Source organism: Drosophila subpulchrella, chromosome 3R (genome assembly GCF_014743375.2).
Source record: "Drosophila subpulchrella strain 33 F10 #4 breed RU33 chromosome 3R, RU_Dsub_v1.1 Primary Assembly, whole genome shotgun sequence".
NCBI lineage: Eukaryota > Metazoa > Arthropoda > Insecta > Diptera > Drosophilidae > Drosophila > Drosophila subpulchrella.
The window spans coordinates 15,282,794-15,304,350 of record NC_050609.1 but is presented as its reverse complement, the minus strand read 5'-3'; the positions used below and the strand labels follow the sequence as shown (position 1 = coordinate 15,304,350).

General features: G+C 39.2%; 3 protein-coding genes across 3 annotated transcripts; 2 read left to right on the top strand and 1 right to left on the bottom strand.

Annotated features, from left to right (window-relative positions):
- The first annotated feature begins 164 nt into the window (after positions 1-164).
- On the top strand, positions 165-3,221 carry LOC119548857 (zinc finger protein weckle). Its single transcript, XM_037856487.1, has 4 exons — positions 165-389; positions 450-2,066; positions 2,126-2,475; positions 2,542-3,221. Exons 1-4 carry the CDS (start codon positions 210-212, stop codon positions 2,684-2,686), a joined length of 2,292 nt encoding a protein of 763 aa, XP_037712415.1. The 5' UTR covers positions 165-209; the 3' UTR covers positions 2,687-3,221.
- LOC119548868 (leishmanolysin-like peptidase) lies at positions 2,725-20,826 on the bottom strand. Its single transcript, XM_037856498.1, has 9 exons — positions 20,013-20,826; positions 8,075-8,223; positions 6,299-6,329; positions 6,153-6,235; positions 5,972-6,083; positions 4,903-5,288; positions 4,433-4,846; positions 4,073-4,365; positions 2,725-4,010 (listed from the first exon to the last, which is right to left on the bottom strand). The coding sequence occupies exons 1-9, from the start codon at positions 20,145-20,147 to the stop codon at positions 3,553-3,555; spliced, it is 2,061 nt and encodes a 686-aa protein (XP_037712426.1). The 5' UTR covers positions 20,148-20,826; the 3' UTR covers positions 2,725-3,552.
- Positions 9,781-11,541, top strand: LOC119551461. The gene is made up of 4 exons (XM_037860815.1): positions 9,781-9,840; positions 10,950-11,090; positions 11,146-11,322; positions 11,383-11,541. The coding sequence occupies exons 1-4, from the start codon at positions 9,781-9,783 to the stop codon at positions 11,539-11,541; spliced, it is 537 nt and encodes a 178-aa protein (XP_037716743.1).
- Positions 20,827-21,557: the final 731 nt, after the last annotated feature.

Sequence of the window (21,557 nt, the reverse complement as noted above, 5' to 3'; positions counted from 1 at the left end):
AGGGGTACTAAATGTTGCTACTTGAATTATTTAAAAAATCCGTTTATGAAGTAAAGAAAAAAATCGGTTGGGGAACCACTAGTTCGTGAACTGGAACCGAAGAAGTTGCGCAACCCTGGTTGTTTGGGCACTTGCCAGCCCTGGTATTTCGGAAAAGACAGAGCTGTTAATCAAAACAAAACAAGAGCGATTTTAAATGGTTTTTTAAAATGTCGAGTATTTCCGCATCAAAGGAAGCCACCCGCAAAGATCCAGCAATTTGGCACCGATGGTGTCGCCTGTGTGCCCAAGATCATCTGACCAATCGGAATGTGTACTCCAGGGAGGAGCATCAGAACTCGTGGACGAGCAAGTTGGCCATGACCGTTGGCAAATACTTCTGGGTGGATGTAAATAACTATTATTAATTTGCATAAATACATATAAACAAGATATATAATACCTTTTAGATCAAAAAGGAGGATGAGCTAAGCAATTATCTGTGTTCCGAATGCTTCACTTTGATGGATTGCCTCATGGAATTCTCGGAGAGAGTTCGCAAAGTGCAGACCCTTTTCAACAGATTGCAGGCCCTAAAACCAAATACTTCGGTAAACTATGAGGAACTACGAGCAGACTGCGGTTTGGCCACCGATGAATGGAAGCATATTATGTACAGAGCAGTGGTACTTCCTCCCCCGAAAGAAGAGGAGTTCATTGATGAGGACCAACCAATAGTCGTGGAAGAACTGAAAAACCAAGAATTTGCCCAGGAGCTACATATCGCTGGAGAGGAACTACAAATCGTTGGAATGGAAGAGGAAATCTTAGAAGACGGAGGTGAGCACCTCGCGGAGGAAGAGGTCGAAACAGTGGAGGAGGAGGTGCAGCAACAGGAACCCTCAGATTGCTTGGTAGAAGTGGATCGCATCGCAGAGGATGAGGACTACGTCGAAGCATCGAAGATTATAGTAGAAAGCCAAGTTGACGATTTCCACGTTGAAACGTATGAAGTAATATCTCAATCACGCCCAGAAGAACTCATTAAATCGAAAGCTATCGAGGAAACTATAGAATCCGAGGAAGATACCCATGAAGATGCAATTTCCGTGGAGCCAACCAACTATAAATGCAGCATTTGCAATAAGTCGTACATAAAACCCATGGCCTACAAGCGACACATGGAGGAAGTCCACAACACTGTGCCCAAAGATCTACCACAACTGCTGTGCAACCGGTGCGGATTATGCTTTCCCACGGCCACCCAGCTGGCCTCCCACTACTGCAACCATTTACCCGCCAAAATGAAGTCGGATAACTCCTGTCCGCACTGTGAAAAGCATTTTACCACTCCGGCATCCCTTAAGCGACATATAGATGGTTTTCACAAGCAGATCAAGCCTTATGTCAGCGAAACCTCAGATTGCCTTGTTGAAGTCGAAAACATCCCGGAAGAGGACTACATCGAAGAATCGCAGATAATAGAAGAAAGCCAAGTGGAAGATTTCCAGATTGAAACGTATGAAGTAATATCCCAAGCACGGCCAGAAGAACTCCTTAAATCGAAAGCAGTCGAAGAAACTATAGAGTCCGAGGACGATACACATGAAGATCTTTTATCTGAGCATCTCATAGAAGATGAAGAAGACGAGATTCCAGAAGAGCCAACCATCTACAAATGCAGCATTTGCAATAAGCCTTACAAGTTACCCAAGGCCTATAAGCGACACATGGAAGAAGTCCACAACACCGTGCCCAAAGATCTACCACAGCTGTTATGCAACCAGTGCGGACTATGCTTTCCCTCGGCCACCCAGCTGACCGCCCACTACCGAACCCATTTACCCGCCATAACTAAGTCCGATAACTCCTGTCCGCACTGCGATAAGCGTTTGACCACACCGGGAACACTGAAGCGTCATATAGAGGGGGTTCACAAGCAGATCAAGCCCTATGCTTGCGACATCTGCGGCAAGAGCTTCAACTATGTCACCGGGCTCAAAGATCACAAGGTGGTCCACACCGAGGAGTGTCCCTTCGAGTGTCCCGTGTGCTTGCGACGCTTTAAAAACAAGGCTAGATTAAAGGTAAGTAGTCCCATTGGTTTATCACCATTAGAAGAATGATCAGTTCACTCCTCTTTCAGATCCATTCCGATACTCACAGTGCCCAAATCTACGAGTGTGCTATATGCGGCGTGAAGCTCAAGACCCGTCGCACCTTCAACAAGCACAAATTGGTCCACTCAGATGAACGGCAATATAAGTGTGATGTCTGTGGATCAACGTTCAAGCGGAGCAAGACCCTAAAGACGCATCTCATCCTGCACACTGGCATTCGGCCGTACAAGTGCAACTTCTGCGGAATAGACTTCTCCAATGGCTCCAATTGTCGATCGCACAAGCGAAAGGCGCATCCAAAGGAACTGGCCGAGGAGGAATCGCGCGGAGTCTCGCGGTCCACGCTACTTCCTATGCTAGATGAACTTACCAAGGCGTATGTGACATCGTGTAACATATATGTTATATAACTTTTAATTAATCTTTGTTATTTTTGTACCAGATCCAAGCTCATTAAAACACCCGCAAAGCCCAGCAAAAACAAGGGAAGTAGGCCAAAAGTTCCGCCCAAAGCTGAATCTTCCTCAAAGGACACTGATGGGAATGCTATCCTTTACGAACTTGTCGAGGAGCTTGAATACTCCTAGGTATTAAAATAAACATTCATTTAAAACTATTTTAAAAGTTGCGAGTACAAGGGTCTCTTGGTTTATTCACAATTCAAGTTTAGGTTCTTAAGAGCTAGTTTATAAATCGAGGGTTGAGTTTACAGATCTTAAATGCTTGATAGGCAGCAGAAATAGAAAAACACATTGAACTTAGACAAAACTAATCGAATACATAAATCACAAGGCAATCAACAAATTTCGAAAACCATATTCATAATAAATAACAAAGAATTTAACAACAAGCAACTGGAACTGCCAAATGCCACCGTACCAAATATTAAATATTTTTCGCAATAGGCTTTGGAATGTACAGATCAGTATTCAAGATACAAAGAACTGTCTTTGGATGCTCCACTTTGAAGGTATTGGCTTTATATGAAAGCAGAATTTTGAAATGCAATACAAGTCAGAGGACGCGCTTAAAGAAGATCACATTTTGGGATGGATAAAATACAATTACGATTATATGCTAAATGTTTGGTAGGAGGGGTCAATTTGAACGGTTGCAAAAAAATATATGCACATAAAGGTACAAAAATTAATTCATGGACAATATTTGAGCATTATATTAAACAATTTTCTGAAGCGTAAATAAAGAACAATTTAGGTGGACCAAAAATTTGCAAGATTAGATAGTTTGTGCAAAATGTTAAAAATTGTCCAAAGATTACAATCGCAGCTAATTTCTTTGCCAATAAAACCGACCCATTCAGATGCTGGGAGTATTACACTTACAATCGACCTACGTTTAGACAAGTTGAGCTTAGACCATACAGCTAGAATGTACAAATTTCACTAAATACATATAGAGCAAATAAAACTGCACCCCGCACATTCTGACCAGTCTAACTGAGACCCCAGCGCAGGCCGAAAAGCAGGAGAGCAGCGGTGATTATGGCCACGGAACGTGATGTCTCGCCGCCCGCTCCGCAGGCGAGGTTGTCGCGCGGGTATTTGTTGAGCGGATCGGGCTCCTCGCCCGGACGACACTGCTTCCCCTGGGCGGCAAACTGGGCTCCGCACAGCTCGTGACATGGCGGGCACATGATCGCCCCCTTGTGCAGCCACCCGTTGGCCGCGATCCGGATGGATAGCTTCTGTCCGGGAAAGGAGCACTTGTAGCTGTAGTTGCCCACCAGGATGTGCAGCCTGCCGTCGAAGCAGTCGTACTTGTAGCAGCCACTGCCCCAGTGCTGCCACTCGCGCGTCTGGTGACAGGATCTCTCCTCCCACATGGACTCGCTGTGGTCGAAGCACTTGGCTCCCTCGCCGTAGCTCTCCAGGGCGAAGTTCTTCTCAGGTTCTGCAGAAGGAGGTTGGGGTAATTAAAACAAGAATCTAGATCAGGAAGTGGGCTTAACTTACTTGGATTATTCTCCGTGAAGCGGCAATGAGATCCTCTTACAATCACATTCTTGCTACGCCAAGTGAACTCCTGAATATAGGGACAGTGATCCGCCAACGAGACTGATCCTCCGTAAAAGCCCTCTTCACCATCCTTCACATGATTCAGGCTATCGAAGTTCTGGTAGCCCTTGGGCAGCTCAAACTCATGGCGTATAAGATTGCACAGGGCCACCGAGTTGCGATCATCCGTGCATTCGGTTTGGAGAGGATCCTGCTTAACCTTTGAGCAAAAGGGATGTATAGAGCGGCCCCTTTGAAAATAAAATAAAAAGTAATTTATAATATCGTATAAGATGTAAAAACAAGGGATTCCCTCACCTGGCATGGTTATACTGTATCCAATCCTTGCAACTCCTCATGGCAAACGCGCAGCCCAGCCCCTTGCCCCAAGTCAGAGGCGTAGCCATCGAATAGTTGGCTCGATACCAGCCGGAGTCCTCCATCAGAGCGAGGGTGATGCGCGAGAAGACCGGCGACTGTGTGTGCGTGCCAGTCATGGCCTCGTTCTCGAGGATGCGCTTTTCCCAGTGGGTCAGGGCGGTACCTTCGCCGCCTTGATCCTCCAGCTCGGCGCCCTCCAGCTTATTGCAGTTGAAATGGGCGCGCACCTCGGCAATCACACGGGGTGTAACCATCATGTCCACCACCTTGTTGACATGGCCACCACGCACAGACCAGTTCTCTCGCACCACCTTGCGTATGGTCTCATTGCTCCACTGATGGATCTGCAATCTGAAAGGGGAGTATGGGGATTAAACTCTGTTTTACTTAAAGTTAAGATCGCTTACTTTTCATTGAGGTACGGCTTGCCAGTGTCCAACTTTCGGGGCGTCCGGGGTTTTCCTTCATCGTCCCTGAAGAAGGCATACAGGCTCACCGAGAAGCCCAGGGCATGCAAGATCTCGTGCTTTACAGTGGAGATCAGCGTCTGCAGCTCCTGCGGCTTGGTGCTAATGCTCTCCGGACAGAGATTGGCATGGCCGGCGATGGGACGGTCCAGAGCCGCCTCCTGCTGACAGTGGGCCGCATAGGCCACGGTCAGACCCTTGAAACAACGCTGGGTCTGTCTGGCGGAGACGTAGAAGACAAAGTCCGCGTTCTCAATACCTTCGCCAGGCTGCGTATTACTATCGACTCGACAGTTCTGACCAGTGGCATTGCACACGCGACAGACCTAAAACAAATAATGAAAGTTAGGACACTTTTCAGAAAAATAAATCCCATATTGGGTTAACGGGATAATTCATTAGGATTTTATAATAAATATTTATTAAAGTGAGTTTGAGAAAAAAACATGGGTCTTACGGTTAGGAACCTTTTCATGAATATTTACATTAATGACTTTAATAAAATCCAATCAACTAGTCAAAATAAAGCAATGGTGATAAGGCTTTAACCAACTAAATATCAATGTATGTATATATTATCTACTGTTTTTAGCCATTTTTTTATAATTATTGTAAATTCCTCTGACAATTATTCGTTAGTCACAATTTGATTAAGCCTTAGTCACAATTTGATTAAAACCTATTTCTAGAAAATAGTTGGATTACTCTGTAAAAAAATCTTTTTAGCTCCCATATTTTGTTAAGTTTGTAGAAGTAGCCTAAGGGTTTTTGTAAGTTTCCAACTGTTTGAGTGACCCGTGATTAAAGCTGAAATTGCTTGTGTCTTGCTAAAACCAGTTTGGAATTTTACAAATAGTTATTTTGTTGAGCTGCACTTATTTTACCCAAGGCCTTTTCTTTGTAATTAGGCGTTCCAAACTTAGTTGGGCTTGGAAATCACTTTTGAACGGAATTTGTCTTGAGCTAATCTTGACTTGAGTTCATGGAGAACCCAAGTAAGGATACTTACATCCAAGTGGGCGTCGGGCACCTGGACCTCGCCGCACATCGTCGTCGCCTTGCAGTGGTCAATGCAGTGGGTGTGGCCGTTCTTCACGTACACCTGGGTGCTGTCGCATTTTCTGAAATTTAATTATGAATATTTTATACCGTATGCGGTGGTCTCCTTTGCCAGCGAGCGAGCAACCTACCTATTGAGGCGAATGACGCCCTTGGTCTCTCGCACCATCAGCGCCTGTTCCCAGAACTGCACGGCTTCCGGGAGCACGGTGTCCTGGAAGGGGTTAAAGCAAAGTCTTCAGTCAAGTTGCCAAGAAAACCAGAAATGTCAACTCACATTTATCAAATTAAATTTCTCTTCTTCCAGCCTGGCAGGTGGTTAGCATGAAACAACAAGAAAATAGTTTTGTTTATTACATTCTCTCGGGAAAAGGATTGTTCGTCGACCTGGGTGTTATTTTTCCTAAAGTGTAGGGATTCTGGGAAATCCAAGAAGCCAATTTCATTTTGTGGATAACAAAAGCCTTGGCAACCATATTAAGGCATGTTCTTGATTTTGCCATTTAAGCTTATTAGTCTTGGTAAATTCAGGAATATTGAGTTTCTTACGGAAAGATTGTCATCAAAATATTATATTTCAATTATTGAATTGTTTACCCCAACACATAAATTGGGAGTTAATAATGATGTTCCTACTTCACTTAAATTTTTTGAGGCCTGAAGCTCTTATAGAGAAGTGAAAGTTCAATAATATGCAACAACTTTAGTTCTAATATTAAAATACTACTAAAAATCATACTAACGTTGCAAAAAAATGATAGCAAGTTTAGCATATAACTAAAATCACTACTATTAGTAATTGTAATAAATATGCATGTTGAAAGTAGTCAACAAATTAGATTTCAATAATAAAATATTGCTATATCAATAAAATATATATTAATAAAAATCATATTATTGTCAAACTAAACTTGAAATCAGTTAGTTATAAATTCCACGACGAAAGCACTTTTACACCAAGGTCGCCTGATATTTACTGTCAACTGTCTGATATTCAGGTAATTGTGTACCTGTTAGCACCTGTTTGAGTCACTTATTCACGACTAAATTATTCATTGAATCGAAAACGAGACCCAAAATTAAAGCCAAGTCGAGTCAACTCTCCGCTTTCCTGTTGACCTTGTCCGCTGCCAGTACTCGCCAATCGAACCGGGCTAACTGTCTGCCAATCTGGCCAGTTATAATGGTCAGCAGTCAGTGGCCAGTGGCTAGTGACCAAGTGGCCAAGTGACCATGTGGATGGAGCAATCGATGGCCAACCTTAGGAGACACCCCGGCCCACTGCGTTGATTTGGACAAATTGCGCACACATGGCCAACCGATTCGGGCCTGAAGTTAAGATATTGTTACCCAACCCGGAGCGGCCGCAACGGTGCATGGCCAAAGCAAATCGCTCGGGAGAGTGAATTATTTACTCGGTCTTTTAGCGCGGCTTTATGTTAACTTGACATTCGGCCAAGTCAAATTGTAAACTGTTTTTTGTCTGCTTGGCTGGCTGCCATTAAAGCGCAATTAAAGCCAATTTTCAGAGCTGGAGCACAGATTTACACTTGGAAAAAATTTGTAATTATGTGGTACTAAAAGAATAGTAATGAGTTTTTTAAGCAAAATGAGTTTATTGGATTTTGGAAATATAATTGTATTCCGAATTTTGTTTGTATTCAATGAACCTAAGTCAAATTAAATTTTTTTTTTAATTATATAATACTATTAAAAATGAAAAATATTTCGGTTGTTAAACAGCTTTAATTTTGTATTTTTATAATATCTAAAAAAAACCACAAGTGCAAATATTCTTAAAAAAATCTAGACTAAAAGATTCGATGGTATAGTGTGGCTTTGTATGTATTTTTGGTAAAATTTGTAGTGATGTGTCAGGTTCAAAACTAGTCTAACAAAGTATTAGCTTAAAGCATTCCTAAAAAAAAATATGACATAGTATAGAAATTTTATCTACCATTTCTAACAAAAATAGCATGATTTTTACTCAAAAACTAGTTTCAAAATTCTGCGATTTTCGATAATTATTTTCCAGAGTGTACCTGGTACTCACCTGTAGACGGAGTCGTCGTAGACGAGCAGAATTCGCAGCGGCTGCTCGGCGGCAACGCTGCGCCGGCGCACGCTATGCCTGGACGGCTCTCCCTCTCCGGCGGAGTCGTCTTCGCTATCGGCCAGTTGGATGCGCACGCCATGGACGACCTATAAAGCGAAAGATGGATGGATGGTTGATGAGATCGTATGGATAGTATCGCTATGGCTAGATAGTATAGAAAGGGAGAGCGGAGATGGAGATGCAGGCGAGAAGAAATCATGAAATCATGAAATCACTCAGCGGAGCTTAAACGAAAGCGAAATTTCGTTGTTAACTACTAAATGACGACATCTAGTCAGACAAAGGCCACACCAAAAGGCAGTTCCACATAGGTAATTGGTCTGCGCAAATTGCAGGGAAATTAATTTTAAATTGCCCGCCAAAATGTCGAACGATTGGCACATCGAAATGTCAATGATTTGTGTGGGGCTGGTTATTTTGTTTTGGGTTGGGATTTGGGTTTTATTTCGGCGATGCCATTGTTATTCGCTGTTATTATTATCGTGCTCTGCGGTCGCATTGTGCAATCTGTGCCAATTATTAGGAATAAATTAGATGTCTTCGTTGAATATGCATGGGGCGCAGGGCCCTCTATCCGCAGTTAATCCGCTGACAGACAGACAAAGCACTTGACACTCATCATCATAAATTGTCGCCGACATCTGGGAGATGCGTTTGAGTGCTGCTAAACATATATATGCTTATATGCTCATCAGAAATGTGTACATTAAGGTCTGTCCCAGTCTGTCTATCTGTCCGGAAAGCGGTCTTAAAAGGTTCTTGCTGTTCGAGTAGTCCTCAGGGGGGGGAAAATCGGGCGGCTTGAAAACGAAAGTATGTACATATCTTTCCTGCCATCAAAGAGTGCCAATCATATGTGAATGAAAAGCCAGACAGAGTGAAAGGCAACAACAACATTATCGACACAGGCAATTGAAATTATAATAAAGCTAATTTGCACACAAGAAATGAGTTGGCAGACAGCTTAGCTGCCTTAATTAATGGAGCAGCTTATGTCCCTCATCGTGGGAAGTGCTTGGCTAGGTGTTCTCACTGCCCAAGTGTGGATTGTAACTGCCAATGCATAATGGCTAAATGGCAAAGTTAGACACCTGCACGAACCCGTAGAAGGAAAAAAACATACCTATTTATCCAAGAACAACAATAGTTGTGGCAATCGCGATCTGACAAAAGAGTTTGGCATTGAAATGAGCTGAGCAAACACAGTGGTGTGGTTATGCTGAAAAGCCGCAGGGTTTGACTTAATCTCGGGATCTTGATTTATCATCACAGCTTTCCGCAGAAAACGTGACAATATCTGTTTGTCATTGTTTCTTTAATTTTTTTAAAAATCATTGTTTACTAACAAAAAAAACTGATTCATTAATGTCTTATTTACGATTTTATGAACTTAACTAAAGTAATAATAATTAAGGTTTTATCAGTAAACTCTTAAATCCAAATTTTGTAATGTAACTATTTTAATAATTGATAAGTTTAGCATTTTTATTAAAGCTCCTTAAAAGAATTAACAAATAAATCTCAAAAAATGTTTCTGTAACTTTAGAATTTATATATCTATTTAGTTTAATGCGACTAATAAGCCTCTTTGACAGTTTAAAGTTAAGCATCCCTCATTAGGCTTCCAGTCACGTGCACGCATAATGTGCTCTATAATCCCCTATGCTAACCCCTCCCAGGCAACGCCCTGCAAGAGTCATGAGGTGTGGAGATAAGTAAAGTAACCATAAGCCATAAACCATCAAAGAGATATATCTCCAAAGTTGGCCATAATCGTGACAACGACCCTCGAAAAAAAATTAACCAACATAATGTACGATCTTCACATTGATCGTGCACAGCTGCTGGAGCATTATCATCCCAAAACCCAAAGTTGTTGCGGTCGAGTGCATTGAAAAAGTATTCGAAAAACCGCACAAATTACAAATCATCTGCGAAACGTTTGGCAGGTGAAAGATGATGACGCACAAAACCATTTAGACGGGCGGCTCGATGAGTTTGCTGTCATTAACGGGGAGTGGAGTCACTTAGAGGGGAAAGGTGTGCTTATAGCGGTGCCAATATCTGTGCGGCATTAATGCAACCCAAATGCATTGTGATGCGAACCGTTAAGAGTTGAATGACAGCCTACATAAATGGGCACGATGCTTTTATAATGGCCAACTTTATCCACAACTTTATGTTTATTTATAAAGCTGCACCATTAGTGACGAAAATATATATTCAATATATTTAATTGATATATAATACTCATAATTGGACACAATGATATTGCTCAAAAACGTATGACTGCCGCAAAACAGGCTCAGAATAATCCGGTTTTCAAACGAAACGTGATGTTATAAATATATTTATCAGTTACAACATTCACATTAAGTAGGTGGTTATATATACATTAGGTTATCGCACCGATTTAAATTCAATTATGCCTTATACTATGTCTTTTTTGCTAGGCTAAATTAAATAATTTGAATTTGAAATAACATTGATATTAACAATTGGTTCCAATAACATAATAATATCAGTCATTTGGGATTGAGTATAATCAACAATACCTAATTTTCTTTAGTTAGACAATAAAGATAAAATCAGGCAAATGTCATTAACAATTTTATATAATTACAAAAAAAAAAAACAAACTGAACTATTATGGATTACGAAATATATTCAGTCTTCAAACCCGAAATGATCAGGCTACAAGTTTTTTATTTGTGTATATTTTGGCTAAATTACTTTTGTTACGTTCATGTAAGCAAGTTATACATTGTATAAGGAGTGAAAAAACTTAAAATTTACTTTTTCCAATGTCAAGGGGTCCTATAAGTTTAATTCACTTACTTGCGAACAGTGCGCTCCAGATGTGGGTTACATAAAGCAGTGCCACATAAAGGCCATAGATAGAAAGCACAACATGATAAACATTAAAGCATTTTTAAATAAAACGATCTCTCAGGTAATTTGTAAGCCAAAACATATTTAACGAAAATTATAGGTAATTTTTATTGAAGCTTGAGATCCATTTTAAGATTGTCAAACGCGAGAGTGGCGGTTGGCATCCCTTTTTGTACGATATAAGACTGGACTCTTGTCAATTCTTAAAGAACCCAAGGAAATTCTTTATTCCCAATCTTATTTATTCGTTTATGAAGCCATACACAAATGTGAATCACACTTGCCCGTACTTGGTAAGTCCGATATTATAAACATCTTACATAAATTAAATCATTTTCTATATATCTTAACAGGCTGGTTCAGAAATGCAACTTTTGAATTGGACTCCGGACGAAGGCAAAGTTTTAGCTAAATTTCCCGTAGACCACGGCCAATATGGCCTACATACAACTTTTTACGTCAACAAAGTAGCGACATTAAAAATAAATGGCTCGGTTTTATTTTTTAAATAATACATGCCCAGAAAATAATCCATTTCAATACTATATTGGTTTTCCAATAACTGGTTTAGGATCGGTAAATGGATTTTTGATATATGTTTTGCTGTACAATTATGATTAATGATTATTACAGCAACCAAACCTATTAAATAAAATCCCCCAATCCCAGGTTTTTATTGTTTTTCTATCGTGATTGAGTAATTATCTCGCATGACAAAAATAGATCCACACATAAAATCAGGCAAGTTTTATTATACATTAATGATAATTAAAATAAAATTAACGGTCTTTACTATTTTGGTCGGCAAATCAGTTTAAAATTTCAGTATTATTACATGAAATGAAGAGCACACAAGTTAGTAATTTAGTTTTATCCATGTAAGTAGGAGTAAAAATTGTAAGGATTATAAGGTAAAGGGAGAAATGCCAAATTTAATTTTCCCAAAATTTGTCTATAAAATTAACTAAAATTATTTAACGATTTAAAATTGGTTAGGATAATTACCATTTAAACACCTACAACAATAGCAAAATGCAAATAAATATTTAAGCAGCAGAAAAAAGATTAAAAGTATTATTTTGATATAATATTTTTTACCATATGTTTTGGCCACACTTTCTAAGCATATGCTTATTCAATCGTTGATAAGACGTAATGTCCAACCCGCTTGCATACTAACACAGATTTCAAGTGGCAAACAAATTTTTTTTCGGTTTGTGGGCCACATTCGAGCGTGTCCAGCTTTTGGCCATGCGACTCACGTTTAAGGCTGAAATGGTAACAATTCGAAAAAGGCAAAGAAAAGCAAAGAGAAATGTGCGTTTTGGACACAGTTGGCTGCGCATGCGCCCGCCTGATTACCTCCCGTATTTACTTTTAAAGCCAAACAAACAAGAGGCGGCTAAAAAAAAAAAGCTGTCATAAATGGCCAACTGCAAGCTACGCACGTTTGCTCTGGGTGAATTTTTTTATTTTTTTTTTTTGGGGGGGGGATTATGGTGGAGATTGGGATTACGAGGCGCCAACGCGGTTTGTCCAGTTGCGCATGCTAATTTGGGCGCGGGAATCGATCATCGACGGTGGTTGAGTAATTATTTACGTCTGTCTCTGCCTCGGAGGCAGTCACTCTGACTGCCAATCGCCAACCTATCCGTAACTCACAGCATTTCTGCGTCTTCATCGTTTACACTCTCTTCCGCTAAACAATGTTGCACGGAAAAAAATCATTTTACGGCTGAGAAAATTTGGAAAATCGGAATTGAAAGCCATTAAAATGGAAATAAAAAGACCATTTTTATATTTTCAATGTCTTTAACTTTAATAGACCCATAAAAACTTAGTGAAGTTTATTCAAAGGCTAATAGCCACCTGACTTTAAAGTTCAGTTGGTAAGTACATGATAAGTTTTTTTTTAATTTCTATATACATTCAATATTATTTTTTGAATTTCTTAAAATCTGTATCGACCTAAAAACTATCTGAGTCTAGTTTATATCGCTATATATTTTTATCCAAGCCACTTAATAATATACACAAATTAAAATTCCCTTTAAACTACATTTTTTTATAGCTTAAACTTAATTTTGATTAATAAATCATTTGACGTATTGAAATAAATCAATCAAACACCTTGTTACCCCATTTAAATTAAGCAATCTAGACAAATATATGCACTGCTAATAAATATTCATGTGGGTATTGGATTCGACACAACAATGCAATTTCCATAAATGTCACGATGTGATGATATTAAATAATATAATCAGCTTTGTTCCCGTTTTCAATAACCCCATTTTAGGATTGCGAATTTTGGTAAGATAAGGGTGCATAAATATTCATGCAAACTTTAGTGAACATAAGAAATAACAATACCACATTGTATTGATACTAATTAACAAAATCAGCCCTGATCCCTGTTTTAATAACCCAAATAAATATATTGATGTCATAAATGGCATTAAAAATTAAATTTAATTTGACAAAAAGTATATACAAATGATGGAAAAACCAAGTGTTAAAAGGGGGACATTATCCAATAAATTAGGGTATTTTTCCAGTGTAATTTTCCGCCGACTGTCACCTGCGTTCAACGCTCGCTCAAGTTCGGCAGATCAATCGAAATCGCGGCTTTCAACTGAGCGTTTATATATGGGCTTTCACTTTCATTTGGCCAGCACTCTCACTCTTGGATTCTCTCGAGCAGCTTCGCTCTTTTACCAATTTGTATTTCTTTCTTTTTTTGTAATATTTTCTGAGCCGGGTTTTACCGATGGCCACTTTGCATGCTGCGCCACTCTGTTAGCTCTTTTTTTTCCATTTTTAACTGACTCATCTGTTCGCCGACTGTTGATTATTTTTACTCAATTCGCTCGTTACCTCACAGTTTGACCGCAAAAAAAGCTGTGTGTTACTTAATTGAAATTATGAACTGCAGCTAATCTAAGGCACTTTAGCACCAGCTGACCGAACGGAACACCAGCTATTCAAGTGGCACAATTTACGCCGCAAACTCAAATAAATTGGATGAGTTTTGCTCGGGATGATAGTCGTTCAGCCAATTGAATAATTGCATTAACTGGCACTTAAAGTTCCATGAAATCGCTGAATGTTGCTTGTAATAAAAATATGTGTAAAGTTCCAGCGAATCGAAGAAATTCCCTGATTTGTAAATTTTAATTTTTCATGTACAGCTTTTGTCCGGTGCAATGTGTAAAATAAATGAAGGGTCAAATTCCAGCCAATAAATATTTCATTTGCAGCACAAAATACCAACGAATTCTTTCATTGGTATCTTTCATTTTATATTAATTGAAGTGTGTATGTACAATGTACTTTGTAAATTGCAGTTATACAATGTTTAAAATATTTATACATGCATCAAATTTAATGATGCTTTAATCTATTAAAAACTTATGTTTAATCACCATAAAATGTATAAAAACATCACCTCGCTTGATGAAATTCATTATTAGTACTAAAAGGGAAATTAATTCTGCAATATATCATATTACGCTGCAAAAATTAATGTATAATAAATAGTACGTACAGCAATGCATCAAATTAAATGTGGCATAAAATGGCATAAACAGATTTTTGCTCTTTAATTATTCCAATTCCTGCGAATGTAATGAATTTATAGGGATTTAGTTTCTGTTTAATCTATAAATACGCCACACAAATTTCGTGAAACTTAAAGAATTTATAGCCAACAAACAAATTCTTCGAAATTAATGGAGTGTGCCTAAATTAATTTAAGGCATATTGAAGAAAACACTCCATGCATATGCATCCTTTTCATAAATGTATCCAATTTAAACGCCTTAAATTATGTAGATGTAAACGTGGCGCCAAATTAGCCATGCTTCAATCAGTAAGACAATGCTTAATTAGTTGGTGATTCAATTAAAGACACGTTCTCCTTGAGTTGGAGAATCAGAATCAGCACGTTGTATTGCACAAGATGAGAACGAATGGAGGCGGGATTTAATTCCTGTTTGCAATTGCAGATGCCGAAGTGATTGGTTCGAAATGCAGGGATTTAAAGGGGCTTACGCAATATTCTGGGACCCTGAAGAACGACCTCGCCCAAGTTTGAGCTCACTTTGGGCCAGAATCTCCTCATCCTGCTGAAGGCACTTGTTAGCTCGCTGCCAGCTGACGGTGTTTTGTTTCAAAACAGTTTCGTTTATTGGCCCTGAAGCGGCATCACCATGAACATTCATCCATCAGCCATTTGGCCAAACGGCTTTTAAACGTGTTTTTTCCCCAGCCGGAGATAAATTCCAGATTTTTTCCTACATAGCTCTCGTCTATTTGCCATTGCTATGGCTACTAGCGTTACCCTCTGCTTCTCGGCGTTTTAATTGATTGAGGCAAAAAGCGGATGGCAAGTGCAACTGGCATCGTTATGAACAAGTTCGTCATCATTCACTTTCTGGACTAGTAAACAGGGTAAAACAGGGTTCTCTGTGTCTGAAACTTTTTTAATTTGCAAAATTATACATACTTTTTGATTAGTTTCTGCAAATGACAGAAATGCTGTTATGCAGCAAAATGAAACATGAACATGAAAACAAAGTTTACTACTTTTTTGCAACAAAAATATGTGAATAGTTCAGGTTTAACTTTTTTCATGAGGGCTATTTCATTCAACTCATTTACCAAAATAGCAGAGGAATTTGTAATGGTTTTTGGGAATATTTGTATTTAAACTTTAATACAGGTGTTCCGAAAATAACTTCACATAAAAAGGCGAGTGAATCATTTTTCATTCTTTCCCCTTTATGATGTGACAATAACCAAATTTCCATTTTTATGCAAATTCCACTCTACTTTAGTTACTGCAACTGATGCTGTGTGATTCCTAATTGGCCAATTACACTTGCAATCCATTGAATTGGTCTGCTGCAAGTCCACCCACCTTTTTTTTTTGCCTGAATAAGTCTGAAAATGCGTCTTTGATGTTCCTTTTATACACTCAACAAAATTGTATTGCCAAAACTAACCAATACGGATAGTTATAAAAAGAGTGACGCGTATTTGATACTATAATTACTATATAATGGTAGGTTGTGTGTATTCTGTTGTTGGAAGAGTAACTATTTCATAAGTCAAATTAGGACTATTTTAAAACTACATTGGTTAATTTGAGTCAACATTTTGTTTATGTGTACTGCAACTTCCCTTTCGAGGATGCTCAAAAGTTTTTTGAATGGCTTCTTGTTGGCTGTCCAAAGCGTTTTGCTACATAGTAACTTGTTTGTTTAAAGTTTTGTGTTCGTCAAGTTGATAAATATTTAATCGTGAGGAATGGTTAAAGGCAGAATCGTAGATATATATATATGGCAAGACGGGTATCCACTTAAAATGTAAATGGAAATATATGCAGATGTTTGCAAAACTCATTGGCGATATGAAATGCATTTGCATTTGTGGTGGGGTTTTACCAAGCAGAGAAGCAAATATCATGTCGTCATATTAAAACAAGCCTATAATAAATATAAAAGCATGGGGACTTTACAAGGAAATTAGTTATAAATATTATTGTTTAATATTCAACATAAATACTTGCTAGAGCTCGTTACTCAAAAATTAATTAAAAAGCTGATGTAGAGTCTTTCCTTTTCAATCTAACTCTTGATTAAAATCTACTTTATACTGCAAACAGAACAAATAAGCTTTTTATCCTGAATGGAACGACCCTGCAGCAACAGCTCAGCTTAATGAAAGCCAAAAATGTATTTAAACTGGCAGCTTTTCGGAAGTTTAAAGAGCACTTTGGGCTCGCGTTTATCGGATTACACAGGGCCAGTACAGTGCGCGACATCGCTGACAGGCGCGGACGCACACTGGCAACGTGACAAACGATTCAATTTGGGGATTTTTACACATTATTGCTCTTGTTATCGCATCTTTTTTGCTGCCTTCCTTCGATTTATATAAGACTAATTAGAATTGAGTGCTGCGGCTTCAACTGGACCGGTATTTCAAATTGCATGGAGGCACTTATTTTTGGGTTCGTTCGCCCACTCGGTCGGTGGACTCTGCCTCCATCAGTTATATACGTGTTTATCCTCTTTCACAATCACTGTTCTCGACAGGATGATTTTTAAGTGGGCAGACAGTCGAAACATTCAGTTGGCAGGGTGATAGACACAATCTGGGCGACGACGGCTCCCTGCATTTATAACAGTTTAAGTTACAGATAATTCAATTAATTACACGCTGGGCGACCTCGACAGCATCGTTAGCCATCGACAGACAGTCGCTGAATTAATTTCCCCCGCCTGCCGTTCGAGTTGACTTTTACTTGTTCCAAAACCACAGTGGTTACTCGCTAATTAACACCTTGTGGTTGCCACTTTTTTCCCTATTTTCCCGGGGCTTAATATATTAATATGCGGTTGGGAAGTTGGGCATTTAAAAATGTCTTTCTGTTTTAAAAGTTCTGTAGGGGAAAAGTAAAATACAATTTTTGCTTACTTTTAACTAAATTTTTTTTTTTAATTTTTGCCAAATTTAATTCTTTAGAGCAACCATCTTTTTTAAGGACTTTAAATAACATTGGATAGGTCAAGTCGTTATATTCCAAAATAATCTCCAAGTATATGTGTGGTTTTTGTCGACTTTTCTACTTTGTGTAGGGTGTTCGAGGTCAGGTGGTTTAAAATTTGAAGCAAAAAGTTTTCTTTTTTCCTAAGACATCTCCACATACACACATCTCCAAATATATTAAAAAATGTTCCACTTGCATAACTGCAATTTCCGGTTTGCTGGAAGTTGCAACCTCCGAGGGCTGACTGTACCGCACTCGCTACAGATATAGTAATCATGTAAATTTCCCCCTTTTGCGCAATTGACTGCGACCTTTATTTATGGCGACGCGCCAATTAAAATGCTGTTGATTGGAAAGCAGTAAAGAGTAAGCGAAAAAACTCCCCTTTAAGAAAAACAAAAGCCCGGCTGAATCCGAATCTGAATCTGAATCTCAAACTAAACCAGGGAAGCCAGAGCAACAAGTTGGCGGACAGAGTCTGACATTAAACCCTAACTAGACCAGTGGATGTGGTGCAGGTGGTGTAGGCGGTTTGGTAACCACCACCATGGTGGGCTACCATTTATGAGTTACCTGCTAATATGCAGCCACCACCTGACTCGAAACCACATTGCACATTGACTGAATACTGAATACTGAATCTCGAATGCGCATATTATTATCATCCGGTGGAATTAGTCAATAAGCTGTGGTTGCCATCGCCGCCTGCGTATTGTTTCAATTTCTGTTTCCATGCCAGAATCATGAGAACGGCAATTTTTAGTGGCCCCCTCTCTCAGCAATGCACTAATTAGGCCTTTTTCCATTCCATCGCAGAGCAGAACCAATCAATTATGAATTTACCCTGAAAACACAGTACCAATTAGCAACTTTCTCTAACGAGCACAAAGGACACAGGCCTGAAGGCCCGGAGCACACAACAACCCAGAAATTTGAGCATCAAAAGCCCAATTTTCCGTGATTATGTGGTTCTTTTTCGATTTTGGATTTTTCGAACGGATTTTTCCATGCGCCTACGAACGGCATTTTCTCGTTACATCAACAATAAACGAAATCTCCCGCAAAGCTGGTAGTTTGGAAAAGGCATTTTCAAGTTCAAATTTTAATCTTCCTGCAATGCCAAACATGATTTTTGCTAGTACTACAAAAAAAAAACCAATAACACGTTTGTAACTAAGTCATAAAAGTGTTTTTATCTTTTATGACGTAAGGTTTAAATATATTTTTTTAAGAGCAATTATGTATTTAATTACCATAGTAAAATAAATCCGAAATCCGTCGGTGTCACGGAAACTATTTAGTATTTGCAGTGTTTCCCAGAAAATTTGGTTAGATTTATGCAATTGCTGAATTCGCTCTAAAGGTCTAATCTTTGGGTTGGTACTAAATTGGGATAATTGAGATAATCAAAGATAATCTCTTTTATACAATTGTTAATTCCCTAGCAATGGGTTAAGCAGAAATCTATAGCCCAAGGTAAAAGTAAAACAGTTCTAAAAAAACCTTTCAAAAATCTGTAGTATTGTCTAAGCCGGAATTTGGTGAAATAGTTGCGCGCTGGGTTGGTATAAAAATGATTACCTTAAATTGGGGAAAGACTTTCTAATACTGAAAGTTTATTAATTGACGACATGGTTATTACAAATTTTTTTTTAAACTGAATATTTACCAGCGACGGCTCAAGCAAAAATCTTGTACCCCCGATGAAAGCACATAAATTCCGAAAATCCCTTTAAGAATCTGTAAAACTGAAGTCGAGTTTGTGAAATGGTTGCGCCTATTGGAATCATTATTATAAAAGTATAATCTTTGGGTTACCTTAAACTAAGATAAGACCCTCTAGTATTGAAATTTCAAAGATTGCAGGTATGATTACTGAGAATCCCGCTTCAATACTGTGTATTTCCCAACGATGGGTTGAACAGGAATCTATAACCCCGATTAAAGCACAGAAATTCCAAAAATCCCTTTCAAGGATCCGTAAAACTTACTAACCTGGAGTCGATTTTGTAAAATGGATGCGCCTATTGGGAACAATATTTTGAAAGTATAATCTTTGGGTTACCTTAAACTAAGACAAGACCCTCTAGTACTGAAATTTCAAAGATTGCAGGTATGATTACTGAGAATCCAGCTGCAATACTGTGTACTTCCCAACGATGGGTTAAACAGGAATGTATAGCACCCGATTAAAGCCCAGATATCCCAAAAATCCCTTTCAAGGATCCGTAAAACTGACTAAGCTGGCATCGATTTTGTGAAATAGTTGCGGTTAAGTAGTCCCTTGGAAGTGTTTCGCACACGTGCACAGGTGAGGAGAACTCTGGTGCCCGAAATAGCCCTTTCCCCGGACATTATTTGTTTTGGTTGGAAAGCGAAGAGGATGAGGATGAGAAGAGGGCAAACATTCTGGGAACTCGGACTCACCTCATGGGCCTTTGGATGCTGATGCTGACAGTTGTGAGCGGTGGCCGAAACGAAGAGCCAAGAGCAAATGACGAGGGCTGCCAGGAATTTGGCCATGTTTGTAAGGGGGCGCGGGGGCGGGTAGATTTTGGCCATGATGTTTGGGGTTGGAATAACGGAGCTAATTATAGGGTATTGAGCATTTTTGTGGTCTCCCTCGCATCCGCAGGATGAATATGATTTAGGATTTTCAGTTTGCTTGGAACATCTCGGCAGTTCTTCTATAATCGCCTTTGTTTAGTTTTCCCGTTCCCGTTGTTTGCTTATGTTTGCTGTGTGTTTTTTCTCCGTTTGCTTTGTCAATTAACTCGGGAAAACCGGCTCGATTCGAATCCCTTTCCTCTCACTCGCACACACACAACAGCACTTGGGCACACACACACACACACATGCACAGTTATTGGGGCCTTTGGACTACTTTTTGTTTTTGTTTTCGGGTGGGTGTGTCCGCCAATCTTAGCCCACGCCACAAAATACAACAAATAAGCCAACAAAAACAAATCTACCAAGCCGAACTGCAGTTAAATGTCAAATTCTCATGAACCGTCCGTGCAGCGAGTGCATTCTGTAGGACAACTCATTGCATTCACTCGGCACAGTGGGCACCTGCTAGCCGGGACATTCGATCCTTTTCATTCAGCAAAAGCGTAAAAACACTCGTTTGCTGCCAGGGGCGGATTTGCCGGCGGGGGTGGTTGACAGCGAACACAAAACACGAAAACGAAGACGTCCGACGCAGCGACGTTCACCGTTCGCTGCCCGATTTTGTTTTGAACTTGTACATAAACAATAGGACCATTTTTGGGTTGTGAGAGCGACCGTATTCGAGTGTGTCGGAAATCCATTTTTGTTACCTGGCCATGGTTCAGAACTTGGGAGAGAAACGGTCACACTAAAAACACATTACAACGATTCCTAACTGAAATTCAAATGTATTTTCATAAGCTGACAGGGCTTATTTCGGATTTGGATTTAAAAAGTGTTATATGTTAATTTTATAAAATGTTGTTATACTGTATGACCTTATGACCTTATAAGCATATACCAGTCAGTTTGTCAAAAATTTTACGTTTTTCCTTACCAACCTTATCAAGTATTTAATCATCTTAGCCATTAATTCACAGTTTTATTTAAGGTTTAATAATGGTTGCTCCACGTAAAGTAATGATACTTTTTAAGAAGTCAGAAGGCCCCTATTAATATAAAGCTCACTTTTTACCTTGTTATTTTAATTTGGGTGTACTTCGAATTTGCTGAAGAAGATAATTGTTAACTTATGGACGTTTGACTGTATTTGGGCTCGACACATCTGCAAAAGTAGTTGGTGTCTCTCGCTTTTTTGAAATTGTAAATAAATTTTTTAAATACACAGTGTTGGTAAAAGACATCATTTTTTGGGTCGAGTCCGTGCAATGCACTTATCCAAGTTGGGAACCAGGGCTGGCGTATATCCGATTCAAAACAAACTCGGCTGGGAACTAGTTGGTTGCCCGCGTCTGTTATTGC

Excerpts from the sequence above, each read along its gene's own strand:
- LOC119548857 (XM_037856487.1), top strand. The coding sequence starts at position 210 with ATGTCGAGTATTTCCGCATCAAAGGAAGCCACCCGCAAAGATCCAGCA. Across the intron at positions 390-449 it reads GCAAATACTTCTGGGTGGAT|ATCAAAAAGGAGGATGAGCT; the intron begins GTAAATAACTAT and ends AATACCTTTTAG. Across the intron at positions 2,476-2,541 it reads CTAGATGAACTTACCAAGGC|ATCCAAGCTCATTAAAACAC; the intron begins GTATGTGACATC and ends TTTTTGTACCAG.
- LOC119551461 (XM_037860815.1), top strand. The coding sequence starts at position 9,781 with ATGTGCTCTATAATCCCCTATGCTAACCCCTCCCAGGCAACGCCCTGC. Across the intron at positions 11,091-11,145 it reads TAAATAAAACGATCTCTCAG|CTTGAGATCCATTTTAAGAT; the intron begins GTAATTTGTAAG and ends TTTTTATTGAAG. Across the intron at positions 11,323-11,382 it reads ATCACACTTGCCCGTACTTG|GCTGGTTCAGAAATGCAACT; the intron begins GTAAGTCCGATA and ends ATATCTTAACAG.
- LOC119548868 (XM_037856498.1), bottom strand. The coding sequence starts at position 20,147 with ATGGCCAAAATCTACCCGCCCCCGCGCCCCCTTACAAACATGGCCAAA. Across the intron at positions 5,289-5,971 it reads TGCCCGACGCCCACTTGGAT|GTCTGTCGCGTGTGCAATGC; the intron begins GTAAGTATCCTT and ends TATTTGTTTTAG. Across the intron at positions 4,847-4,902 it reads AAGCCGTACCTCAATGAAAA|ATTGCAGATCCATCAGTGGA; the intron begins GTAAGCGATCTT and ends CTCCCCTTTCAG.